Genomic DNA, 27,532 nt, shown 5'->3' with positions numbered 1-27,532 from the left:
CAAACACATAGAATTACCATTTCAGAGCTTGTGATCACCATAGGTAGCTATCAATCCAAGCTGCTTATAGTTCAAAACAAACAAACAAAAAGGGACATTCTAGTTATTCCATGCTGCCCTAACAAGGGTAAATGGAAACTTCCCACTAAATTTTGTCAGAAAGCACTCCCATACCCTCACCTCCTGCCACTGCTGCCTTTGAGGACTCCTGGAGTTCTAGAGAGGTCAGTTTAGCCTTTCTTGTACAAGCAAAGTAGCCATGCCACCCAATTTGGAAGGATTAAAGCTTGCCCTAGTTTTGCTTGATTGTTGTACTTCTAGCATGCTAAAGACCTAAAAAATGGGAGGAAGAAAATACAACAGAAGGCACCATTCCAGTACCAAACTGAAAAGAAACAAAAACAAGAGAGCAACATGTTTTTAACAGCTTGCATGGAGAAAGCGGAAAAAATATTGACTGGGGAGTTTGGATAGCGCTGTTCATTTTCTCTCACCGCCCGCGTTATTTGTCTTACGGGGCAGGAGCCAGATACAATTCTGGCGCACAGGCCGGAGGAAGAGGTGGAGGGGTTTTGTGGAAGCTTGAGGATAGCGGGGAAATTAGGACTGGAGACCCAAATGGCTCAGGGCCAGGAGGAAGTCAGGAGAGGCGCTAAATCTTTTTTCCTCCTGTCCTTGGGCATCCTCGTTGGTCCGCCTGAGTCCTAAGAGGGCACAGCCTGGTTCACTCAGGTAAGTCCCCGACGCCTTCAGATCATCATGAGCAGGACGAATCCCCGCCCCTATTTCTTTTGCCTGGGGAAAGGACACGCGGTCTCCTTTCGCTTTCTCAGCCCACGTGTCCTTTGGAGTTCAGACGTGCACCGCCGGCAACGGGGTCCGGGATGGGGCCTCCACCGGCCGGCCAGGCACTTGGTTCCCCGACCTCAGCACTAGCCGAGCCTGGGTCTTAGCCCCGCCTCTCCGGGCGCGGGGCGGGGCCTGGGCACGGGGCGGGGCCTGGGCGCGAAGCGGGCGGTGGCGACCAAGCGGAGGAGAAAGAACATGGCGGGCGTGGCGGGGCCCCGCATGGGCCAGGGGGCAGCGGGCGGAGATGGAGACGATTCGCTCTACCCAATCGCGGTATTAATCGACGAGCTGCGCAATGAGGACGTGCAGGTACTGGAGTCGGGCCGGGGAGCGGAGGCGGGCTCGGCCGGGCGCGTGGTAGGGAAGGGGGAAGGCCCGCCCCGGGGCAGGGGAGGCCCGGGGATTAAAAGCTGGGACTCGGAGCAGAAACTTGACAGGGAGGAGGGGAGAGATCCGTGAGGGATTCTGGTGGCTCGACCCGACGGGCCGGGAACCTCTCCAGCACCCCTTGTCCCGGCCGGCTGAGGCTTTGGCCCGGCGTCGCACCGGGTCCGGGGCGGTTGTGGGAGAACCGGCTTCCCTCCTGGGCCCTCCTTCCGGGCCGGGCGGTGGGAACGCCGCGTCCAGCCTTGGGCGGGTCATCCCTGTAGCTGAGCGAGCGGGAGGAGGGCGGAGCGGAACCGCGAGGGCCTGGAGCGGGCTGCAAGGATGCCAAGGCGCCCAGTGAAGTGCAGGTGAATGACTGCCTTCCGCTGGGCTTGTGGGGTAGAAATTAGGTTGGATGGCTAACTAACCTAGAGGAGGCGGTGTATCACCTCTGATGGAACTTTTCTTTGAAAAGGCAGGGGTTGTACTCAACCGTTTCACCTGCTTCACCACTGCCAAAGTTCTCTCTTTTTAAAATTGTCTCACTTTTCTGAATATTGTATTTTCTTTCATTTGTTTAATGGGCCCGTCAACGTGTTTCTCCTAAGAAATCTTCCTTTAGCTAATGAAGGTGTGTTCCACTGTTCTTGAGGTTCCTCATAGAATGAAATCTAAATTAAAGGTTTTCTTCATTCTTACCTGTATGTTATTATCTCACCTGTTTGCAACTGCTGTCTTTTTTTTATTAATTTTTTTTAAATGATTCACATTTTTAAAAAATTTATTTTATTTATTTTTGGCTGCGTTGGGTCTTCATTGCTGCCCACGGGCTTCATCGCGGGCTTCTCATGTTGCGGAGCACGGGCTCTAGGCACGGGGACTTCAGTAGTTGTGGCTCAAGGGCTCTAGAGTGCAGGCTCAGTAGTTGTGGCGCACGGGCTTAGTTGTTCCGCGGCATGTGGGATCTTCCCTGACCAGGGCTCGAACCCGTGTCCCCTACATTGGCAGGCAGATTCTTAACCACTGCGCCACCAGGGAAGCATGCAACTACTGTCTTTTGGTCTAAATCACAACTGTTTCTTGACTTCGTTCTTTCTACTTTTTTAAAGCTCCGTCTCAATAGTATTAAGAAATTATCAACAATTGCTCTAGCACTTGGAGTAGAAAGGACGCGAACTGAACTGCTGCCTTTCCTTACAGGTATGTGACTCTTGGAGGAAAGGCATGGGCATTTCTGTTTTCCAGTGGCTTTCAAAACTTTGGCTATTTTTTTTCGAATTTGTTACCCACAGTATTAGTAAGTACTAAACTGAGCCTGCTGTTTCCCATGAAGAAACAGGACAGCATATACTGTAATTTTGTGGCCAGACATATTCAGACCTTAACTATTTAGCTAATAGGAAAGTAATTGATATGGATTATGAATTTCTAACTCATTCTGTAAAACAGATCCATAGACTCTTGATTGAGAAGGAGGAAAAGGCTGTTAGGACTGTGACAGACCATCTAGTTATATATTGAGTCTATTCCTAGTTTTGTGTGAGTGTCCAGCTCTGGGCCAGATATCCTTGTTGATGAGTACTGGGTTGTTGTCATTTCCAGATACAATTTATGATGAAGATGAGGTACTGTTAGCTCTTGCTGAGCAGCTGGGAAATTTCACTGGCCTGGTGGGAGGTCCTGACTTTGCCCACTGTTTGTTGGTGAGTATATTCTGCCTACTCTCCTACAACTTTTGCAGTATAAATGATACATTGTTTGGTGATAGGCACACTGCAGCATTTTTTATACAGATCTTTTTATGGATAGTCACAGTGTTAGCTACTGAGAGGACAAATAACTAGGCCCTTTGGACTCAATTAACCCTTTCTTATTTTTTCTGACTATGAATTAAAGAACTTCTCCCTCTTTTTTGCCTCTGTAGATTTGTTAATTTAGAGGTCGGGAGAAAAAGGATTTGATGGGTTTTGTTCATGGCTCTTTCCCCCTTACAGTGGAAATCTTAACGCTCATCTAGCAATGTTATGGCTTTGGGAATGTTTATTAGTTTTGTCTTTAATTGTAACTTTTGCTTCTGACTTACTTTGCGAATTTGATGAATTCAGTTTAATTTAGTTGACATTTATTGAGAACCTATTATATCAGGCACTGAAGTTACAATGTTAATGTTAGAGAAGAGCATTATGAATGGAATGAGGCCTCTGTCCTTATGTGTCAACAAATAATTACTGTGCGGTGTTAGATGGAAAAATTTGAAGCACATAAAAGGCATTCAAGTAATAGAGAAGGGCAAGGGATTAACCCAGGGTGATCAGGGAAGATCTGTTGGGAGAGAATGTCTGAACTAGGTTTTGAAGGATGACTAGGAATTTGCCAGTTAGACAAGATAGGGCTGAATGCTTCCGGGCTTAAATATTGTCTGTATTATGTTGCTGACTCTTGTGACTTCTGTCTTTACCTCTTACCTTTCCATGGAACTCCAGTTATAGATATATGTAGAAAGATAGATATAAATATCTATGTTTGTCTTTCTCTATATATCTGCCTGTGATTTTTCTACTTGGATGTCAAACAGGCATTTCAAATTTAATATCTAAAACAACATCAATTTTCTTCCCCAAATATGCCTCCTAATTAGTTGCCCCGTTGCAGTAAATGGCATCACCGTCTACCCAGTTGCACAAACCAAAACCTAGAAGACATTCTTGAATTCGCTTTCCCTCATTTCCCACATCTAATCCATTAGTAACTCCTATAGATTCTATATATATTCCAAATCAGTTCACTCTCCTTCATCCCTACTACCATCTAGCTCTTCATTCCTCTAATCTTTCTAGATGACATGATCTTTCCTCTAGATTACTACAGTAACTTTCTAACTAGTTGCCTTCCACTCATGCCTCCCGCCCCACCACTACAGTTCACTCTTCACCCAGCGGGTGGATCACTCACTACCTGCCACGACTCTTAGAAAATCCCAGATTTCTACCTTAGCTTGTACCTTAGTTTACAAAACTTGCCCCTATGAGCTTATCTCATGTGTTCCCTCATAATAACCTCATTCCATTCACAATGGTCTTCTTTCTGTTCTTTGAATAAACCAGGTTTATTGCCTTAAGACTTTTGCCCTAGGTATTCCCTATAATAAAATGTTTCTTTTTTGAGCTTCCTGGGGCTGTCTCTTTGTCATTCACATATCAACGTTAATGCATCTCAGAGACCTTCGCTGACCACTCAACCTGAAATTGCTTCCCCACTCACCCCTTATCACATTATCCTATTCTTTTTTTTTTTTAGCCGCACCACTTGGCTTGTGGGATCTTAGTTCCCCGACCAGGGATTGAACCTGGGCCCCTGGCAGTGAAAGTGTGGAGTCCTAACCATTGGGCGGCCAGGGAATTCCCCTTATTCTAGTTCTTTACAGAACACTCAACACCATCTAGTTGGTTTCATGACTAGTTGTTATCGTCCTCCATTAGAATGTAAACTATATTCAATATCCTGTGATAAACCATAATGGAAAAGAATGTATGTATATGTATAACTGAATCACTTTGCTGAAATTAACACAACATTGTACATCAACTATACATGAATAAAATAAATTTAAAAAAATAAAATCAAAAGACCTAAAAAAGAAAAAAAAATGTGAACTCCACTAGAGCAAGGAAATTGTGGCCTTGTTTCTTCCGTATCCTCAGTGCTAGAATATAACAATAATTATCATTTTAAAAGAAAGAGTTTAAGAGCCTTGGAAGCATGGAACCGGTTGGACTGCAGGAGTATACAGTGTTGGTGCTAGACTTGGAAGAAGTGGTGGTCCGGGGGCATAGGAAAAGAGCATGGAGAGATAGGCAGAGTTCACATCAAGAGACAGGAGCTTGCCTTACCCTGTAGTAGTGATAGAGATTATCCAGTGATACTGCATGAGAGGAGGTCAGAGATGGCAGTGGACAGATCATGAAAGGCCTTTACAAGTCAGAAAGCAGTATCTTTTCAAAGGGCTTCTGAAATACCTCTTAGAAAAGCTGAATACTTTCTACCTCTGTGTATCAAATAATTTTTGAAATGTATTATTGGATAGACACACGTCTCTCCTTTGACTCACAATTGTGTTTAACTCTCCTGGTCAGTTCTACATGTGGGTTTTGTCTTTAACATTTGCACCTCATGGTATATGCTGCATTTGCCTGGACTGAGTGTAAACCCAGAAAGGCAGAGGTTCAGAGAACCCGCCCTCTGTCACTTTTTACTGGGCTGTGTTATATTCACTCACTGATCCTAGTCCAGACCAGCCCCTTTGGTCTCTTCTGTTTCTAAAGCTGCAGGCAAGGTTTGCTACCACCTCTGCACTCTTCACTTAATTGTTCTTTTGGAAACTCCCACTGTGTGTGACTCTTGGGAAGATTCTGGATGTATTCTGAAAAAAGGATTTTGTTCTCAGCCTTTTATAGGTTGGTGTGGAGACAGTGGACACAGGTAGCGTCCACCTCCAGGAATGGTAGAATAATAGCCCAAAGGCTGTGGACTCAGTGTCCTGATGAGATGTCCTCATGTAATTATGGTGCCCAGCGTTGGTCATGTTTTTGCACTTACTCGAGGAAGTGTACATTATCCTGTCTGAATCTGGCTACAAAGCTTTCATTTATTTATTTTTTTGGCTGCACCGTGCGGCTTGTGGGATCTTAGTTCCCCAATCAGGGATCAAACCCACGCCCCCTGCAGTAGGAGCACGGAGTTTTAACCACTGGACTGCCAGGGAAGTCCTGCTACATAGCTTTTAAATCTAGTGATTCAGCTCACAATAATATTAATATTGTGTCAAGTCTCTTCCACTGTGTCATTTGTAGACACCATCTGGGAATTGCCATCTGGGACGTGAGATCTTGGCTGTCCTACAGAAGTCGTGTCTTCAGGTTGGACACACCATATGTTATCACCATGTGAACTGAAAGTAACCATTTGGTGTGATGTAGCTAACATTCTGGTTACATGTACCACCTCCCTTCAGTCACTTTAAAAGGTGATAATCTGTATCTAACCTGATTGAGTAAGTTTTCTCTCTCGTTTTCCGTTTTGGTCTATTTAGCCTCCTCTGGAAAGTCTGGCGACCGTGGAAGAGACTGTGGTTCGAGACAAGGCTGTGGAGTCCCTGAGGCAGATCTCCCAGGAGCACACTCCTGTGGCTCTGGAGGCTCACTTTGTCCCTCTGGTGAAACGCCTAGCGAGTGGGGATTGGTTTACCTCTCGCACATCTGCATGTGGTTTGTTCAGCGTTTGCTATCCCAGGGCTTCAAATGCTGTCAAAGCAGAAATTAGACAGTAAGATATGGTATTTTTTAGTTATTTGGGGTTATTGGGAGTTCACAGCTGACAAGTTACACAGTACCCTGTTACCAGTGAGTGACTGGTATCAGGGTAGTCGGATTAATGACACCACTTTTTATTGTCCAGTTGAATATACCCGTGGGTTTTCCCTTGTTACTTCTATGAGTAGAAGTCTAATCGCTGATGGTTGTAAGAGAAAACCTCTAAAGTTTCTGTGTGCGTTGGGGGATGCTTCATCAATGGCATTTGACAGGAAATACCTTCATTATTTTATTTGCTGCAGGCACTTCCGTTCCTTGTGCTCAGATGACACACCAATGGTACGACGTGCTGCTGCTTCCAAATTGGGTGAATTTGCAAAAGTTCTGGAATTAGACAGTGTGAAAAGTGAAATTGTTCCATTGTTCACTAATCTAGCTTCCGATGAACAGGTAGGTTAACTCTTAGTAATTAAAGTACACAGATATGCTCCTCTTAAAATTTTAAGAATTTCTTTGGGTGTTTTGGTTCTCATGGTAGGATCCTTTTTGCAGAATTAATACTTAATTCTGGCCTGGATAAAGTTTAATATGACCCATCTCAGTGTCCTTATAATTCTTTCTTAGCCAGACCACAGTTTTCTTTTACATTAGCAGCTGTTAAAAGGAAGGGGGTGTCAAAGAGGAAATGAGAGCCATAATTAGAAAGGAAGACCAAAGCTGCATTAAAGGGTAACATACCTTTGGGCACTGCAGGCTGGATTGTCATGGGAGAGTAATGTTTCCTGGAATTTTTGACTTTCAGATAAACAAGCATAGCATGTATTGGGAAAGCTGTTTGACCCTCTGCATCCTCTATGTGAGTGTATAGGATGACTTCACTTGATAGCAGTTATAAATCCAAGGATCTGGATCTCATTGGTGTAGAAATAGCAATAATAATACACTAGCAAGCACCTAAATAAATCTTTCTCAGCCTGTTTTAAGTGGTTTACATACGGGAAGTAATTCAGTCCTCACGACAGCCCCATTAGGTAGATACCCCATTTTACATAATTGGAAACAGGCACAGGAAATTGAAGTGACTTGCTCAAGGTTGCATAGTTAGCAGTGTTGGACTGGGGATTTGAGTCTAGGCAGTTTAGCTCCAGAGTTCATGGCCTTCACTGCTAAGCTGCACTGCCTCTCTGTATGGTGCTTTGGAGGATCAGCCCCCAGAGTTCCTGGACTCCAGAAGAAGAGCCCTTCAGGTTTTACCTAGTTGCTGCCCTAGAATCACTTTATGTGTACAGGATCACGAGCAGCAGATACATACCCATGAGTCTTATTTTCAGCTTCTAGATCTAAAGATGGTAAATCTTTTGAAATAATTTTTTTAATTTATTAAAATAATATATAGAAAACAGCACAAAGTGAATATGCATCTTAATGAATCATTACAAGTTAATGTCATCTTGTGACTTTCATCCATGAAAGGAGATAGAACTTCGACAGCCACTACCCCGGAAGCCCAGCATGGGCTCCCTCCCAAACACAACCCTGCTCCCCAGTTCCCACTCCTCACTTTCCACCCCCTTAAGACTAACACTTCATCTTGACTTTCGTGGTAACCACCTCCTTACTTCTCTTTGCATTTTTATTACTCATACAGTATAGTTTAAAACAGCAGTATCCAACAGAAATACAGTGTAAGCCGCTGTTACTTTTAAGTTTTGTAGTAGCCACGTTTTAAAAAGTAAAAAACAGGTGAAGTTGATTTTAATAATATATTTTATTTAACCCAATATATCCAAAATAACTATCCTTTAAACATGTGGCACTAGTTACATTCCAGGCACACAGAAGTAGGTAGTGAGTGGGTAATGGTTGTCGCATTGAACAGTACAGGTTTAGAATCCTCATTTGAGATCTCATTGATTACATTTCCAGTGGTATAATTTAACATTTTCTTTTGTCCTGCAAAATTGGTAGTTGAATCTAGAGTGGAGATTTGTGAAAGGGCCAGATAGTAAATATTTTAGGCTTTATGGACCAGACAGTCTCTGTTGTCACTACAAAGCTCTGCTGTTGTATGTAGCACTCTATAATATGTAAACTAATGGGCATGGTGCCGTTCCAGTAAAATTTTATTTACAGAAACTTGCTGCTTTTCAGATTTGGCCAGCACTTGCCCCAGCTCTGATCTAAAGGCTTAAGGAGAGTTAGGTTTGATATTTGGGGGGCAATAAGATCACTTCGTAGATGGAGGTTACTTTTCATCAAGAGTTATGTCTAGTTGTGGTATTAGCAGCAATGGATGCTCAAAAAAATATTGTGCTTAGTTGTAAAATACATGTGTGTATATTCACTCTGACTACTGATAGAATTGCTGCTCCTGCCTTAGTTATTCATTGAGAAAGTATTTATGAAGCACCTTCTACATATCAGGCACTGTTCTAGTGCTGGTTTACAGTGTTAAACAGGGTGTACAGGGACCATGCTGTCATGGAGTTTACAATTTAATGAAGGAAAACAGATAATAAACAAACAAAACATTGGGGATAAATACTATGAAGAAAATAGAGTCGGGTAACACAGTGGTGGGGAGTGATTGTAGGGCATCCTCTAGACTGGTTAGTCAGAGAAGGACTGAAGAGGTGGCATAAACTGAGACATGAAAGAAAAATGCCAGCCATGCCCTTTCCTAGGGTGTCAGAGCTCCAGGAAAAGAGAATTCCAGGAAGAGAGGACACTTAGTGTAAAGGCCCTGAGGTTAGAACATAGTGGGTGAAAAGGACTCTGATCAGAGATGAGTTTGGAGAAGATAAGCAGGGGCCAGATTGTGGGGGACCTTTAAACCACAAGGGTGTAGAGTTTGGATTTTCTTTTCTAGGTGGAATGAGAATACACCGAGATTTTAAGCAGCGGTGTGATTTGATGTAATCTACATTTTTAAAAGATCCTTCTGGCTTCCGGGTGGAAACTAAATTGTAAGGTGGGATTGAGAGTAGAAACAGCAAGACAAGTTAGGAGACTTTTGTAATAATCCAGGCAGGAGACAGTGGTGAACTAGGGTGGTATAGTGAAGATGGAGAGAAACTGGAGATAGTTTTGGAGGTAGTCAGTAGAACTATTATTGAATTGGATGAAGGGAAGAAGAATCAATATCTCTTTGATTTTTGGCTTCAGCAACTGGGTGGATGCTGGTGTCACTGCTGAGTGGAGAAGATGCTGGGAGGAGTAGCAGGTATAGGGAAGAAAATCAGGAGTTCTGGAAGAGAAGCAGTTGATTAATTGAACAAATATTGATGGGTATATATTTCCATAGATGATGGTAATCCCTTGATTCATCATAATTTTTGGAATCTGAAAATAGCTGTATAGCTACTACCAAGAACCTAGTTCTGCCTTTTTTAGCCTGTTCCTTTAGATAGAGTAGTTAGTATCTTGGGCGTAGGGTAAGTTATTGTTGATCTGTAAATGTGTAGTGTCTCGGAAAGTTGGAGTTGCTGTTATCCCTTGTGTGTTTGCACATGCCTAGATATACGCATACAGGAATGTTACATATATAAAATATTTATATATGTATATATACACACACATACTCTTAAAATTTTTGTTTTGTTTCTTCTGGGTGCTCAGATGTTTATGTATTTTCAGTTCCTACTAATATATTTATGATTCCCGAATCTATAGCTCAATTCCCTATTTTTCATTGATTTGTCTAATTATATACTTCCACTTGTGCAAAGGTCATACAGGTACTACGTTGATACTTGGTGGTTTACATTTGGGAAGCTGAGTTCATTAATCCCATACCTAATTTTTTCTGCTGGGTTTTTTATGCTTGGCTACCTCAAAGTTATTCTGTCCTTGATCATCAACATTTAAATTGAATGTTTTTTTTAATTACTTAAAAAATTTGTTTTTCTATGTATTTTTTTCCAAGTCATTATCTCATGCCTAAACTCCTATTACTGCCATCCTACAATGAGTATTTTGAAAACTGAGCTTCCTAAGTCATTCCCTTACCCTTATTCCCTATTCTCTTTCTCTGTTTTGATCTGTTGTAAACAACTTGTATAAGCATTGTTTTCATTTTTATCCCTCAACTTCTTATAGTGAGGATTTAGAGACATCATTAAAACGTTTTCTTTTTTCACTTAATCTTCACATTTTATTTTCATTCTCCTTAATAAAAATCCTGAACTCTAACTAACGTCATTACTTTGCTGTTCGCTCAGAGAACAGTCATTTCTGCCTTTATGGCTTTGACATGCCTGCCATTCCAGGCAAAGGGAGCAGCTATTTCAAGACATAAAGACATGAGCTGCATATAGTGTGGTTGGTTTTTTTAAATTAAATGATACCCACGGCACTACCACACACCACACACTGCCGCGTAGCTCTCAGTAAATATTATCTGACTAACGGAAAGGAATTTTGTTCATTAGGATTCAGTGCGCCTCCTAGCTGTGGAAGCTTGTGTCAATATTGCTCAGTTACTTTCTGAGGATGACCTTGAGGCTTTGGTGATGCCTACACTTGGACAAGCAGCAGAAGATAAATCTTGGCGAGTTCGCTATATGGTAGCTGACAAATTTTCAGAGGTAAAATTGTTGCACTGACATTTTTTGAGTACTAAAGAAAAAAAACAGAAACCCACAGAGTTGCTGTTGTACCAAAAATTTCTGAATTAGAAGTGCTCATGGCAAAAACATATATAGATCTTCCTGGACTCAGGATGGGGTTATGTCCCGATAAACCCATTGCAAGTTGAAAGTGCATTTAATACCTGCTGGACATCATAACTTAGCCTCGCCTACTTTAAATGTGCTCAGAACACTTACATTAGCCTACAGTTAGGCAGAATCATCTAACACAAAACCTATTTTATAATAAAGTGTTGAATATCTCATGTAATTTATTCAATGCTGTACTAAAAGTGAAAAACAGAATGGTTTTACACGTATCGGTTGTTTCCCCTCGTGATTGCATGGCCGACCGGGAGCTGGGGCTTCCTCTCTCTGCCCAGCATCACGGGAGGATTGTACTGCATATCGCTAGCCTGGGAAAAGATCAAGATTCAAAATCTGCAGTTTGGTTTCTACTGAACGTGTATTGCTTTCACACTATCCTAAAGTTGAAAAATCTTAAGTCAAACGATCATAAGTTGGGGACTGTCTATACTTGAAGATCGCGCTGTTTTGTGTGTTCATGTTACTTATTTTGTTTAGAATACATTAAAACCTGTACAAATTCTTTTATAGCTCCAGAAAGCTGTGGGTCCCAAAATCACCCTAAATGACCTCATCCCCGCCTTTCAGAACCTACTCAAAGACTGTGAAGCTGAAGTCCGGGCAGCTGCTGCCCACAAAGTAAAAGGTTAAGGCATCAGTTTATGTTGTAGTTTATGTCATTCACTTTGGTGCATTCTTTATGTCAGTGAATTTTGTATTTTTTTTGTTTTAGATTATGTTTTCAAGTAAATAGATGATTTTAATGTGTTGAAATGTTACATTGTCACATAAAGCTACTCCCTTTGTATTTAAAACCAAACAGCTGTGTTACCCTGTTTCTGTTTTTAGGAAAAAAAAAAAAAAAGGCATTTCCAGGTTGGATTGGTGTGGTACACAGTGGCATATAGATTGACCAAAAAGTGCATTTAAAATAAGCCAGTTTTCCTCCTTGGAGCTTACTTGCTTAAACATATGATTTGATTTAACTTGAAACTGTTGATAAACCCGGTTAAATTTCTTCATTTGGCTCCTTGTAATGGCTCTATGTAAGTATTTTTTTTTTTCTATTTATCTCTTTTAGAACTTTGTGAGAACTTGCCCATGGAAGGTAGAGAGACCATAATTATGAATCAGATTCTGCCCTATATAAAGGTAAACCTAACTTTAGTTTATTTTTTGTTTCACTTTGCCCTATATGAAGGTAAACCTTACCTCAGTTTTTGTTTGTATCAATATTCCCTTAAAGCTCTTTGAGTTTAAACTTGGACCAGGGATGAATGGGACAGATATGTTAACATGTGACATTGTTATTTATTACTTATTAGTGCTTTATAAGTGTAAAGTGCTCTTTGGTGCATAGGTTTATATTAGTTGACAGATGGTCTGAGGAAACTTTATCAACTAATCAATACTGAAATAGTGCTGTCTTTTAAAATTCCTTGTGAAATGGTATGGAAGTTTCTATTGTCTTGCAAAAAAAAGAAAGGCTTTTAATTTTGATTTTGTTTTAGGAATTAGTATCTGATACAAATCAACATGTCAAGTCGGCTCTAGCTTCTGTAATTATGGGATTGTCTACGATTTTGGGCAAAGGGAATACCATTGAACATCTTCTACCTCTTTTTTTAGCTCAGTTAAAGGATGAGGTAAGTCTGGCTATAAATTTTGTTATCCTTTGATAGTCAGTGATTTGGTTTGGTTTTTGTTTGGGGTCTCACTGAGATAGAACCCAACAAAGTAACTTATTTTAAACCATTGACAATGTTTGGGCATGGGGTTATAAGTTCCCCAGAAAATGGGCCATTTGATACAGACTTAAAAATGTCTTTCCATCTTCTCTGCCTATTTCCTGCTTATATTCGCTGCTTTTTTTTTCCTCTTTAAACTTAATGGATCTTTGTTTGGTAAGTTTCTTTCATTTAAATATAAATATAATAATATCAAAATTATAACATTAGCTAATATTTATTAACACTATGTGCCAGGCATGATCATAAATGCTTTGCATGTATTATTATTACATGTAATTCTCACAACAGTCTTATGAGGGTGGGTCTTATTATTATTCCCATTTTACGGATGAAGAAGGTGAAGCACAGAGGTAAAATAACTTACCCAGGGTCTCAGCAGTGGTAGATCTGGGATTTGAATGCATGTAATTTGATTTCATAGCCTATGCCCTTTACCTTTCTATAGATTTTTCATTGAAAGTTCTGGTTAAGATCAGTTAAATTATGTGCTTTGAATTATTTGTGTACTCAGTGTTAAGTATTTCTTCCAAGACAATACTTTTTTCACCTGAGTCAGTACTTTCTTATTTTAAATTTTATTTACTCATTGTGTTGGTAGGAGAATATTGGGCAGAGAACTTGATCTTTACATGTGGTCTTTTGGGGCTTGTGTACTTGCAGTGTCCTGAAGTTCGTTTGAACATCATCTCCAATTTGGATTGTGTAAATGAAGTGATTGGAATCCGGCAGCTCTCTCAATCACTCCTTCCTGCCATAGTGGAGCTGGCTGAAGATGCCAAATGGAGGGTCCGGCTGGCCATCATTGAGTATATGCCACTGCTGGCAGGCCAGCTGGTGAGTATGGTGCTCTGTGAACTGAAGGATAGCATCAGATAGTAGAGCAGATTTACCATGGCAAGTAGGAGGCCCAGGTAGCTCCTATGGTTATGTTCATTTAGACTCATGAAATTATGGTCTCTCTTAGTTGCCTGTAGAGTGGTTTGCATTTTCATCAGTGCATTAACTTCTTTTTTTTTTAACTTTATGTATCCTTTTTTTTTAATTTAAATTTATTTATTATTTTTGGCTGCATTGGGTCTTTGTTGCTGTGCACGGGCTTTCTCTAGTTGCGGCGAGCAAGGGCTACTCTTCGTTGCAGTGCGTGGGCTTCTTATGGCAGTGGCTTCTCTTGTTGTGGAGCACGGGCTCTAGGCGCGTGGGCTTCAGTAGTTGTGGCATGTGGGCTCAGTAGTTGTGGCTCGCGGGCTCTAGAGTGCAGGGTCAGTAGTTGTGGTGCATGAGCTTAGCTGCTCTGTGGCATGTGGGATCTTCCCCAACCAGGGCTGGAACCCATGTCCCCTGCATTGGCAGGTGGATTCCCAACCACTGCGCCACCAGGGAAGCCCTGCATTAACTTCTAATAAAAAGGTATTATAGAAACACATTTCACCTCCCCACTATCTGAAAGCAAAGCCATAGAAGAATATAATTAATTTCTTGGTTTATGTCACATAGATTTTGTGCTACTAAATGTCTCTGTGATTTAAGGAATATTTATCTCAGAAGAAAGGGAAGTATGGTTTTGAGATAAATCAGTTTTGACTTTTGCTCAGGGAGGCTTCCCTGTTTGCCTATATTCTGTGCAAAATGTCTCTGGTTACCACTTTTCCTACATTCTGGTTAAAGGGAGTTGAGGGCTCTCCATACAAAAAAGGAGTGTTGAAGTTTGTAATGCTAGTATTTTGGCCAAAGTCTACATTATCACATTACTGTTTGAGATTCATGGATAGTTGTACTGATCTTAAATTAATTAAAATTTCAGTGCTGGGTTTTTTTGTTTTTTTTTTTTTTGCGGTACGCGGGCCTCTCACTGTTGTGGCCTCTCCCCCTGTGGAGCACAGGGTCCAGACGCGCAGGCTCAACGGCCATGGCTCACGGGCCCAGCCGCTCCACGGCATGTGGGATCTTCCTGGACCGGGGCACGAACCCGTGTCCACTGCATCGGCAGGCGGACTCTCAACCTCTGCGCCACCAGGGAAGCCCTCAGTGCTGGGTTTTATAGCCACATCCTTCCCTTTCTTTTTTAGTAGATAGCCTCATCAGTTCTAAATTTGATGTGCCCTCACCATGTTGGTTGCACTTACTATAGTATATTATAACTGTCTGTTAAAATCTAGTTGAGGAGATAGACAACTGATGTCTTTTAGGGCAGGGACTGTGTTCAGTGTTTTATTTCCAGTGCTTACCATAGTGCAGTGCCTGGTATTAATCAGGCACTTAACATTTGTTGACTGTTAAGAAAGTGAATACCTGAAAATTTTTTGAGAAAGCTCGTAATATGTCAGTTTATATCCAACATTAATACAGTTAGTTTCCCCTCTTTCAACCCCACTTCTGTTCCTTTCATATCATAGCATATGGGATTTCTTTTTTCTTTTCTTGGATCACTGAATTTGTATTGTTATTTTGGTATACTTAGTTTATGAAATGTGTCTGTGCATGTGTGTGACGTCATATGTTTTATCAAATTTGAAGTGTCCCATTCTTCAAAATGGATGCCAAAGATTATCAGTGTACAGGTTTCCCCCACTGTTTGAAAGTAGAGCATTCCTAAGAAAGCTTTTGTAAGCTGAAATGGCACGAAGCGAAGAAGCAATTACCATAGGACACATCTTGCTAACAGATACAGGAAGTAAATCAAGATAAAGCACAGATGCTCACAGGCACAGTTCAAAGCAATGGCGGCCTGATGCTGAGATGCTGAGTGTAGTTCTAGGGGAAGGAGCTTGGCGGGGCCACTCTTGCTGCTGTGGTGCACACTGCCTGTCGAAGGGCTTGTTGACTCACTGCAAGACAAATGCTGAATGCTGTTTTCACCTTTTTTTGTTAAAAAAATCCCCTTCAGATTTCTTTTGGTTAGTGAAGACACGTATTGTTTTACAGCTCTTTTGTAAAAGTGAAGTGATATAAAGTGAACTTTCGAAAAGTGGAGGATACCTATATAGCTGATGGGGTCAGGCAAAGTCATCCTGTCAGTTTTTTTCCCTCTGCCATTCCCGAGTACTGAGAGTCATCTTCTGTTCTTCACTGGTGACTGTCATGAATCACCTCTCCGGAATCGAAAGCAGCAGTGCTTAACTGGTTTGCTAAAGATTGAAATAACTGTCCAGAAGGGAGGGTGAATTTTAGTACCATTTCTTGAACCTCTGTCCCTCCCAGACCTGGGAAGCCTGCAAAGGTTGATAGCTCTCCGGAGGAGTATGGAAACAGGCACCTGGTGACTTTGGCTGCCTCATGCTTGTCTAGCAGAGGTGACATGCATCAGTCAGAAACGTTTTGTTATACAACTTCAACTTCTTGTTATTATCATATATTTTATCCTTAAAAAAAAAAATCTGTAAAAGACTTTTATTTCAGGTAGTCAACTTATAAAATTCTTTCAAGACTTTATGTATGGCCTGGCTTATGGACCATGGTGAGTGAAAGTAAGGCTAAACCACAAGAATCAGGAAATAAAAGTTAATTAAGACTCAAGAAAAATCCATGATCTGAAACGAAAAATAAGTCTTTGAGAGCGGACATGGTAATAATCTAAGGGTGTGCTAAAATAAAGCCTGTTCATAATCTAGTATTATGAAGCCATTTTATCATATATTCAAAGCACTTTAATTACATTTCTTTATTGAAAATACATAATCACTGGTCAGAAACTTCTTAGGATCCAAAGAAGCTAAAGACTGTGAACGCGTAGACCTCAAGAGGAGGGTGCTGGGAAAGCACAGTTCACAGCGATCGCCCACATGATGTGACGTCCCACGGTGCTGGGTCCGTGCAAATCAGCTCGAGGAGCTTGTCTGCAGCCTGTGCTGGTGCGGCCACCGTTGTGGGGGAGAGCAGTGGTGGAGAGAAGTAGGATGGTTCCACTGTGACTGTGCTGGGACCACTTCACTGTACTCTTGTGCCTGCTTTATTCTCTCTCTGCTTTCTCCCATGGATCCCAGAGTACTCTCTTTAGCTGGAGATAAGTCTGTCTCTTGATGTCACGTTCTTTATCCTTAAGGATTTATTATGATATTAACCAAAAGGGGGAAAATTTGAGAATTGTTAATATTACTGACTGGTATTTTCCTGGTGATTCATTTTTACAAATATTCTAGAGATTGTTTGGCAGCCTGTGCATGCTACACTCTTCCTGCTCATCTGCAGTGTTGCATCTGGCTCCAGGCCACTCTGTTCCCTCCCACTCAGCAGTGCCTGGGCCGACTCACTTCTGCTCTTCTTTATGACTTCTATCCAGTAAAAATAGGTTTACAGTTTGTAAATCAAATCTCATGGTATTCTTTTTCTGGCTGGTCCATGAATTCAGCTTATTTGGAAATAAGTCGTTTTTTTTAGCTTTCAGGTCACACTGGTGTAATACAAATAGTACATCTTGATTTCTAAACTTTGGAGACGTTTGTTAATGGAATCTTCTGTATCCATAGGGTGTGGAATTCTTTGATGAGAAGCTGAATTCTTTATGTATGGCCTGGCTTGTGGACCATGGTAAGTAAATAAGTTAATGGAAGGCCCATGTTTTTGCATATATCCAAAATATATTTTGTTCATATATTTTCTTTTTAGAAAGGAATCCTAATCTGACCATATTTTGTTTTACGAGTACAGGGATGGAGACAGGCTTTCATTAAAATCCAGTTAGCTTTTTCTGAGCACAAGTTTGACATTTCAATTTTCTACCAGTTTTTTTCTATCTTAAATTTTATTTTCTTCATTGAAAAATCTGTTTGCCCTATTTCTCATTCTATTACATTATTTTCAGGCTGTCTCTTCTACACACATATTCATTCCTTTCTTATCTCAAGGTCTTCTACTCGGCCATGCCATCTTTGTGTCTTCAGCCACTGTAGACTGGATTGGACAGGGATTGGAATCAGAAGAAAGGCCTAGGGGGAAGAAATGGCTACTTGTCTTCTTTGAGGTGACATAGAGAAGGAGGTATACAGTGGTGCAATAAAGGTGTCTAGGAGTGAAAGACATCAGCTGTGACCTAGGATAGAGAGGTCCCAGATTTCTGGTTGCGTGAAGGGCATGCTTACTTCCCGTACCCTGGCTGCTGCTGCCATGATACTAAGAGAGGGAGAGCTGAGAACTCAGGGCAGGGTCAGATAGGACAGCATTTACAAAATAGATTTTTTTAGTATTTTACCTTTTCTTTGCATTTATAGCATAATTCAACAGTCACAGAATCTTTTTCCTCTAGTGCCACATACTGTGTTACAAATAAAAGCTGGAACTGCTGCTTATCAAAATATACAGGCAATTCATGTTTTATATAAAGACACTTCATGTTAACTTGTTAGCAGTTGACTTTTTGACAAGGTCTCAGGTCTGGGTATCTCCTCTTGTCTGCTGGGCAGAAGTGGGTAGGAGGGGTTCCCTCTGTACCAGTGAGGTCCAGTGCCAGCCCCATGTCTAGACCTGGCAGCTTCGGTGTGGTCTGAGATCTGTTCAGATGAGGGCCCTGAGGACTTACAGTGTCCTGTGAGCTTTGGTTCAATATTTTGGTGGATAAGATGGGTATCCTGCTTCAGTTCCAGAGCTTCTTATATATACTTTATGTACTGAACGTATCTCTGTGGGTGCTTATGGGTGACTCTTTGGGCGGAGTGGGGATGTTGTGTCTGCTTGTACATGTAGGTGGTTTTGCTGAGGGCATAGTTGGATCATATGGGAGATCACATGGTTAAGGAAGTGAAGAGGATGGGTGTGAACAAAATGCAAATCTCATAAAGGCGTATATATGTAGATAATTTCATTGTTTTCAAACTAGATTGTGAAGATTTTATTTCTATTTTTCTTGTCCTCCAAAGTTACCTTTTTATGGCTTAATTTTTTTCTTCTTAAATGAAACAGAGGTTTGGCAAATCATAGGAAAGGCAGTCTTCTCTTTTTAGAAATAAAGTGTTTATATTATTTCTGATAAATATTTAATGTTAGTGAGTCCCAGAAGATCAGTTCATACTTTCTTGGAAAGTTAGTGTTATAGATTTATTTTGAGGAACTTTTAAAATCCTCCTGTTCCACGAAGAATTGAATTCCTGACACCTTTTCCATGTAGGATTGTTCTGTCGATGCAGGTTAATTAATACTTCCTTTTTTTCTGATTTTTTTTTTCCAATTTGGGAGCAACAGAGACCCTTGTGTCTTTTTCTGCAGTAGCATACTTAAGTGGGCATTGCAAATTTGAACCAATGAAATTCTTTGAACCAATGAAATGTCAGCTCTGAAATTGTTCTATACTTAATCATATGGGGTTTTGTTTTCACATTTTAGATAACTGCCGTGTAGTGATCAATGATCAATTAAATTTTTGGAAACTTTTTTCCGCTTATTAAACTACTAAAAGGATATTGTGAAAAATCCAGAGAACCATAAGGAAGAAAGCATCACTTACTTCTCTTCCCACGGTTGAGTGGATAGTATTGGCGAGAGGGAGGAATTTAGAAGGGGAATTTATTTTTTATAGGAGGAGGGAAAAGTACCAAAGTTAGTGAGCATATAGAGTGTGTTAGAAATTCAGAGGAACGTTGCAAGTCAGCCAGACCTTGAGGGGAGAGGGAAGAAGAGGGAGGGAGAGAGACAAAACAAGCAGAGAGGAGAGGCAGAACCGTGGAATGGTTTGCATTCTTTTCACAGCAAAATTGAGAGAAGCCAAGAACATAGTAGGCATCTGGCCAAGTAGAGTTGAGTGCAGTTAAGGTCTGGGTCAAGGCCGAGCGCTCTGTCTCTGGTTACTCTGGCAGTGAGATCCCTTCCCTGTGGTAATGGCATTAGGATGAGAAAAATCTCAGGCAAATAAAAAAAACAATGAGAGGAGAAGACGCAGATGGGAAGAGGTTGGTTGGGGGGCGGGGGTGGGGGGGATGGTGTGCCCCAGACAAAGAATGTGAGTGTGAAGGGAGGGAATTTGTGTTAGGGGTAGAACAGTTCACTTGAGCTGCTCCTTAGCGAGTGCTTCTAGATATTCCTGGCAGGTTGCTGCTCCCACAGGCTTTGGTCAGGTTGCATGTTGGTAATAAATTATATAGTTCCTTGGCTAAGCTGCCTTGCCTGTTCTCATCAGTGGCGTTACCTAAAAGGATCTATGGGCTGGGAAGAGCTGGGTATTTCCTGTCCGAAAGCCTTGTAGAAATTGTCCAGGATCAGAGCTGTGGCTTGGATAGCTGTTAAGCCACAGCTGTCACCCAGGAGGGTTGGGCCCATCTGGAGAGAGAAGTAGAATAAGGAGTCAGTACCCACCACTCTAGATTTGTTATCCGAACCCAAATTTTGAGTCGTATCGGACACGTAAAGTGAAGCATTGCCACACCGGTCTTTGCTGAGTGCTGTATGTAGCAACTAGTTGTTGAGAAGATCGTAGCTCAGGCCTTTATGATCTAGATTTATGACATCTTTGCTAAATGACCTCATAGGGAATTATGAGGTTAAAGCAGGCACATATATTCATAGAAGACATTTGACATGTTGTCTCAACAAACAGTTTTAAGGGAAAAAAAAGCAAGTCAGTCTTAAGTTTTTATTTGCTGTTGTATAGATGACAGCAGAGGCCTCTAAATAGCCCCTCTCTGTCATTCTCTCAGCTGTTCTTGCTGCTGCTGGAATAATCTTGCTAAAATACCACATTGGTCATAGGGTCACAACTTTGCTTTAAAAACCCATCATTGGTTTTCTTACAAAGTCTAAATTTAGCTTTCATGATGCTCTGTGTTCTGGCTCCACCCTAACTGTTCAACCTTACAGTCTCCCAGATTCCAGTTTTTTCCTTTGTGCCCTGGGTAAATTTTTTTGGCCTTTCCAGGAATTCCTCCCCTCTTCTCTCCATTTACACAAATCCTCCCTAATCTTTAAGGCCCAGTGCAAGGCCTCTCTTTCCCGAAGCCTTCCCAGATCTCCCTGTTCTCTGTCCTCTAAACTCCTACAGCCCTCAGGGTCTTTAGTATACAATTTCATGCTTCATTATAATCAGGCTTAGATCACATGACTTCTTGGAACGCATTAGCTTTCATTTTTCTGCTAAAGTGTGTGATCTTTGAGGGCAGTATCTTATGCATTCTTTCTGTAACACATAGCACATAGTTGGCACTCATATTTGCCAATTAATTAGTGATGTGTATAATGAGCTCCTTACCTCCCTTTTCCTTGGACATTCTATACATTTTGAAACTGTAATAAGACCAAATCAGCATACTAGGAGTCATGGCTGAGCATGCTTGCCACTGCAGTCTGACTAAATTGGAGTGTTTACAGAGTTTTATTTTTGGTCCACCTTTGATGATGATGTAAGTAGAAGTAAACTAGGTTGTGCTCACGCTCTGAGCAGCACCACAACGTGACCTTCACCCCTTCTGCAGTGTACGCCATCCGTGAAGCTGCCACCAACGGCCTCGTGAAACTAGTGCAGAAGTTTGGTAAAGAGTGGGCCCAAAATACCATCGTTCCCAAAGTGTTAGTAATGGCAAATGATCCTAATTACCTGCACAGAATGACCACTCTATTCTGCATTAATGTAAGTATTACATAGCTGTTATTGCTAAGCTCAGATGTTAAACCAGTTGTTCAGTACTGTATTATGAATTCTGAATATGTTGCCTTCTATTTGGACTATATTTCTTATACTGATTAATTTGGACAGTTAGGAGATGAGAGAAAAATGTCAATTTTTCAATTTGTGTTAAAATCTGTAGTCAAGTCAGTTGTGAATGCTGGTCTAATTCTGGGATTCTTTGCTACCTTGTGTCCTTCATTCACATGCTCACACTAGAAACATTTTCCTGTTGGCCAGTTACTTTCTTATTAAATATTGTCTCTTTAGATTTGGGGATATTTAGAAAAATAAAAGTGTTTTTAATGTGCTGTCTTATTTCTTTTTCTAGGCACTATCTGAAGCCTGTGGTCAGGAAATAACCACTAAGCAGATGCTGCCTGTTGTATTGAAAATGGCAAGAGACCAAGTAGCAAATGTCCGATTCAATGTGGCCAAATCGCTGCAGAAAATTGGACCAATTCTAGATACCGAGTAAGATTTTAGTATTATTCTTTTTTTTAAATACTTTTAAAATTTCACCCCATATAGGCAGAAATAGCCAAAATTAAATTCGGTGATTTTCACTTCACCTAAGATGTGGGATTGGTTAAAGAAAATAATAGAGTAATTTAACAACCAGTTTTGAGTGTGTGTACTCTGACTTTAAGCTGTGTACGTATGTGGCTAATTGTTCGAAGCTAATTCTACAGAGAACCTGAGAAATTATTTAATACTTGTCAAGTTTATATTGTAGGTGTTTTAAGATTTTTTTAAAAATTTTAAACTTTAAAAATTACCATAGAGCAAATATATATATACACACACACCATAAAGCATTTCTCTGGCTCAGAAGACTGCCTCTCACAGATGATACCATTGCATTTTAGTGCTTTGCAGGAGGAAGTTAAGCCGGTGCTACAGAAGCTAGGCCAAGATGAAGACGTGGATGTCAAGTACTTTGCACAGGAAGCTATAAGTGGTATGTCTGTTTTCTGCCTTCCAGCTTTTGCTTCGGCTAATGGGGTATGAGTGGTGTTAAGTGGGCCAGGCGATGAGCATCTGGACCTGGGAGGTGGTAAGCTCCCGGAATGCTCGTCTTCTCTTTGGGTAGAAGCTTCTTGGCCCACCACTGAGCTGGCCATTTTCCCAATTCCTAGGGCTGGGTAGGGATGTGATTCTTACTGGTAAGAACAGTTTTTTGTTTGGATTTTAATTAGTTTTTAAAGTTTAACTTTTGATTAGCCTGACAGTAAAGAAACTGACCACAGTGAGAAGCTCATACATAGTCTTATGCTTTTGGGTCATTTTTGTTGTGCTTAATGTTCGCATAGATAGTTCATGAACTTTCTGTACCACTAACTTGCTTTTGTTTGGAATTTTCTAGTGCTTGCATTGGCATAACGAAGAAGAGGAGGGGAAAGACTTTACTAAATTCTTATCACAGGTTTCTAGTCCATGTGTTCTTGAACTGGGTGGAGAGAAAAAATGGAAAACCTTCAAGACCTCATCTGAACAAATGGCAACAACTAAGAAGAAATCAAATTTCAGTGACTCGATTCTTTCTAAAGATTGTTTTTTACTTGTCTTCCTTGTTGGGATAATTATATTTTAACTGTTCTTATTGGTTGTGACCAATTCCTGACACTTGCACAGTCATTTCTTGGTTGTCTCCTAATGATTTATTTAGCACCATCTGATCTCCTGCATCCTCATTGTTTAACCAGGCCCCGGCCACTTAATATTCCACCAAGCCTGGACAGGTTTGGACCCAGATGTGGAACAGAGTGATCCTTTTGATGTTTATATGTATCTGTGTGTCTCCATCATTCCAAAGTGAAATATACATGGTTTAGAATAACTTATTTGATAAGCACTCCGCTTGGGAGACACATTGAGGTTTAACTGTAGTGAGAGCCATATTTTCCTGGGTAGTGATGGTCTGCCTCAGTGTCTCACCTGAAAGGGGAATGTGGAAGCTCAGGGTTCATGTATTGGTTGTTTTGGTTCTTCTTTGCTCGATTTTGACTGTAATCATGTCATTCATAAACCTGAAGTGCAGATGCATCTTGCTGCTAATGTGTCATGTTGAAACCTAACTCATTTTCCACAGCTCCCCACTGTGACTGCGTTCAAAAATACTCTTTCCCGCTGAGAAACTTAAAATCTAGTGCCTCCTAGTAAGCAGTGGTTCTACTGTTTGACTGTAAGATTGCAGTTGTATTTCTAATGAGTAAAGGAACCACTGGTATAATCCACTGTGAGGATTTCCTGCTCTTTGCCTGGTTCTCCTTCCGGCTGTGTGAACATTTGGTCCTTGCTACATTGTACAGTAGTAGCTTTCCAAACTGAAGTTTCATTACTAATTTTTTGGTATAGGTGATGCTGGAATCTTATCATTTGAAATGTTTGTTTTTCTACTTTTACAGTAAAACCTCATTAGTTCCTCCTGGAATTGAAGATAATGAGTTAAGCTGAAGGGTTTGCTGAAGCAAATTGATAGTACGTGAGGAAGCCTGTTGGGTCTGAACTACTTAAACAATTTTAACGCTCCTTAAAAAGCACCCGTTTACCACTTGATATGCTAGTTACTAATCACTCTTTTCAATTATATTAAAATACCTTCCGTGAGGATCTTTGTGAGGCCACACCTTTATTTAGATGCATTCAATTTACTCTTTATCTCTGATATATATACATATGTATTTAATGGATAATTTAAATATTTTTTCTTTAAAATTTATGAACATTTTTCACCTGATCAAACTCAACTTGTCCCTAATGCATTTTTAATTAATGAGGTTTTATTGTAGCTTTTTTTTCTCTCAGTGCATCTCGCTATGTAGTTTGCTTGTTTCCGTTTTGGTTTTCAGACTGTTTTCTTTCATTCACAGTCTCTTAAACCCAGCGAGCCCTGTTCTGTTTTGTGAAGGTCCAAAGACTCCTAGAAAACTTTGTACATTAAACCATTTCATAAAACCAAGTTTGACCAAATACTTTCAAGTTTGTCTTACCTTGGAAAAACAGAACTTTTAAAATCAGAATTACCTGCCTGCATTTAAAACTGCCAAGCTAGTTTATAGTATGTTTCTATTTTATTACTTTTGGGCTAAGGATTAAATACTTTCCTAGGCAATAATCTCTTCTACATTCTCATTTTAACATCTTAAACTATTATGCTGTAAACAATTTTAGTTTCATGGTTCTTTTTGTTTTTTTATTATCTGCAGGTTTTGTTTGTCTTCATTGAATTTCATATTTGAGAGACTGTTGTCTTGATTGAAACAAATTTGCACAACCCTTGCTTTCCTCTGGTTGGAAATGCCATTGGTTTGGGGATAGACTTTTAAATGGCCTAGTGGACCCCCTGGGGAGCTCTGTGCATTGACCTCTACCCTAAAACTGTGGTAAAGGGTAGACAGCAAGCCCTTGCTTTCTCAGGCTGGGTCAGGGAGCTCAGCAGGGCCCTATCTTTTTGGGTGACCCCAAAGGGACTTCATTGTTTCTTTCTGACTTAAACAATAGGGAATCCCTTTTGTTAGTCCTCAGAAGAATTGTTCTTTGGCTCATAACTTTGTCATTTTCTCCATGGATTAGTTTTCTTGTCTTGATTTCACTGGAATGTAAGCTCCAGGAGCTCTGCAAGGGCTGGGATTTTTGTCTATTTTGTCTTCTGCTGTATCTGTAGCACCAGCACCTAGATCAGTGTCTGGTGTACATAGTAGGTGCTCAATAAAAATATGTTCAGTTAATTTCTAAAACGTGCTCTGGTGTGTTTTGTGTGTTGAACAAGTCATCCAAACTGCTTCTCATTACCCTGTCGACACAATGAAGGAATTTCACTGCTTTTAAGAAACGAGCTTTTTGTGGCCCTTCTCCAGTCCCCGTTCCACTTGGATTGTACAATGCCTGGACTAAGCACTGCCATACTTATCCATCCTAGGCAGTTTACAGCAGTTGTTTGATTGACTAGGAAAGTGAAGCAGAGATATATACAACATATGTCAATGAAAGTCTCATCAGTAGTGGAATTCACCTTAGTGTTTCTTTCTACAATATTTATGGGGTTTAGCCCTCACAGGCTTAAGAGACCAGATCTTGTTTGTCTGCCTGTGCTGCCATGAAGATAGGAACCTGAAGTGCATTCTGTTTCATAAGAAGAAACAGGTTAATATATGGTTTCTAACGAGACTTTGTTGATATAATAGCCCTCAGCTCACAGAAATATCACAGCTTGGCCACGGTGATCCTAGGCCCTGGGGGTCTTTGCTGGACAGCTTGTCTTGACTCAACAGAGATGGCAGCCTGACCTTTGAGCTGTCTTATCCAAGCATCCAAGATACTTGCGTGGACCTCCAGGGGAATCAGATGTGTCATTCCTGACCCAATGGTTAGGCTGTGGTAATGCCGGCTTGTTGCAATTTTATTAATCACTGTGTTGTTATGGAGTTAAAAATCTTTTCTGTAGAAATCACATTGGTCCCATCCCCCTGGGGATGGCAGGGCAGGGTGGCCAAACAAGTCGGGTGCTCGTTTCTTGCCTTTCACTTAAATTCCTCTGACCCTTTTTTTTTTCCTCCTGGCATTCTTGTCTTAAAGCCTCCTTTCTGCACTGCCTGGATGTAAACTGGAGGGAGAAGGAGCTGTCACCTTGTTCTCCTTGGTTGAACAATGAAGCGCTTGTGCTCTGATGTTATGTAATTGTTTCTCTCTGATTCTCTCATATTCCTGTTTCCATCCAGTTCCTTGCTCCTCTCTCCTGTTCACTCACATGTCTCCAGTCTTTTTTTTTGTACCTAGAATAGTCTCACTATTCCCCGTTTGCCTCCACGAGCCTGCTGTTTCCAGGAAATTATATAATGTTCAGTTGAGATGGAAATCTTCTGGAGGATGAAGAGAGTTTAATTACTCATTGGGTAGAGAAGCCAAGTCATTTCTTTATTCAGAGTTGTTGTCTCAAACTGATGTCAGTTCTGAAAGGAGTCCGAACTGTTTGTCTGGGGCTCTGTAGGCTGTCAGTGATCCAGACCTGAGGGATCACCCAGCCGGTACCAGTGGCCCTGCGGGGTAGCACTTTCCATGGCTCTCGAGGAAAAGGCGCCTTCAGTGAGGTCCTGGGGTGAACCAGCTCTCTGCACAGAGACCCACGTGCTTCCCCACTGCAGGGTTGGAACACCTGAGGCATCGCAGGTGGGCTTAGGGGGATGTGGCCTGGTTGGGACAGTTACAGTCCGCTGTCTGTGTCTCTAGTGGTGGCCCAAAGGCTGAGGAAGCTAGATTTTCCTGTGAAGGACAGTGGAGAGCCCAGCACCCCTGGGGCTGACAAGAACCACTTCCTGAGACCCAGAGAGGACACTGGGAAGGTAAGTGCTGCAGACACTCCTGGCCTGAGTCCTTCCCTTCCTTGCCTGGGCCGAGGTGTGGGTAGAGGGCAGCCAGCGAGGCAGCGAAGCCAGATCTTTACCTCGCTCCCTGAGGGGACGGTCACGTTTTGAGGGCCACGGGAGTGTATTTTTAAAGCCTGTTACCCTGCTTCTTGTCCTTCCTTCTGGGAATGCTTTCTGAGGGGTGGGGTGGGCTTGCCAGCGCTCTGTCACTCGTGTGGCTCTGCCGCCATGCAGAGGACAGAGGTGGTTGGCTGAAGAGTTGCTGTTCCCACTCACCTCACAGAATAGACAGTTCTCATTTGCTACAGTTCCTCTCAGGTGGTCACTTCCATTCAAGGAAAAAACCACTTCTGTCAATTTTACTGGGTAAGAGTCCGAACGTTTTACAGGCCCACTTGACGCCCCTCTGGAGGAGGTATGCCAAAGTTCAAGTTCGGCAAAGTTGGTGCTGGCCACTGCCCTGGGGCTGTTTGTTAGGAGGGTGATTTATGACCTACAGATATGTTCAGAAGAACAGCACAGAGGGTCTGGCTGCCCTGTGCTGATGTCAGGCTGCATTTAGTTTATTTGGAAGATAATGGTATTTTCGCACCCA

The 27,532-nt window shown here is 41.4% G+C and overlaps 1 protein-coding gene across 1 annotated transcript; it reads left to right on the top strand.

Annotated features, from left to right (window-relative positions):
• The first annotated feature begins 998 nt into the window (after window positions 1-998).
• Window positions 999-25,311, top strand: PPP2R1B (protein phosphatase 2 scaffold subunit Abeta). The gene is made up of 15 exons (XM_067750986.1): window positions 999-1,158; window positions 2,325-2,415; window positions 2,818-2,918; window positions 6,305-6,537; window positions 6,827-6,974; window positions 10,955-11,110; window positions 11,771-11,885; window positions 12,321-12,391; window positions 12,751-12,885; window positions 13,651-13,824; window positions 17,454-17,514; window positions 21,381-21,535; window positions 21,903-22,045; window positions 22,441-22,532; window positions 22,938-25,311. Exons 1-15 carry the CDS (start codon window positions 1,045-1,047, stop codon window positions 22,952-22,954), a joined length of 1,806 nt encoding a protein of 601 aa, XP_067607087.1. The 5' UTR covers window positions 999-1,044; the 3' UTR covers window positions 22,955-25,311.
• Window positions 25,312-27,532: the final 2,221 nt, after the last annotated feature.

The sequence above is a fragment of the Pseudorca crassidens genome, chromosome 9 (genome assembly GCF_039906515.1).
Source record: "Pseudorca crassidens isolate mPseCra1 chromosome 9, mPseCra1.hap1, whole genome shotgun sequence".
Classification (NCBI taxonomy): domain Eukaryota; kingdom Metazoa; phylum Chordata; class Mammalia; order Artiodactyla; family Delphinidae; genus Pseudorca; species Pseudorca crassidens.
This window is presented reverse-complemented; position numbering and strand designations above follow the sequence as displayed.

Coding starts and splice junctions, on each gene's coding strand:
- PPP2R1B (XM_067750986.1), top strand. CDS start 1,045: ATGGCGGGCGTGGCGGGGCCCCGCATGGGCCAGGGGGCAGCGGGCGGA. Junction 6,975..10,954: donor ATCTAGCTTCCGATGAACAG/GTAGGTTAACTC, acceptor TTTGTTCATTAG/GATTCAGTGCGCCTCCTAGC. Junction 17,515..21,380: donor GGCCTGGCTTGTGGACCATG/GTAAGTAAATAA, acceptor CCCCTTCTGCAG/TGTACGCCATCCGTGAAGCT.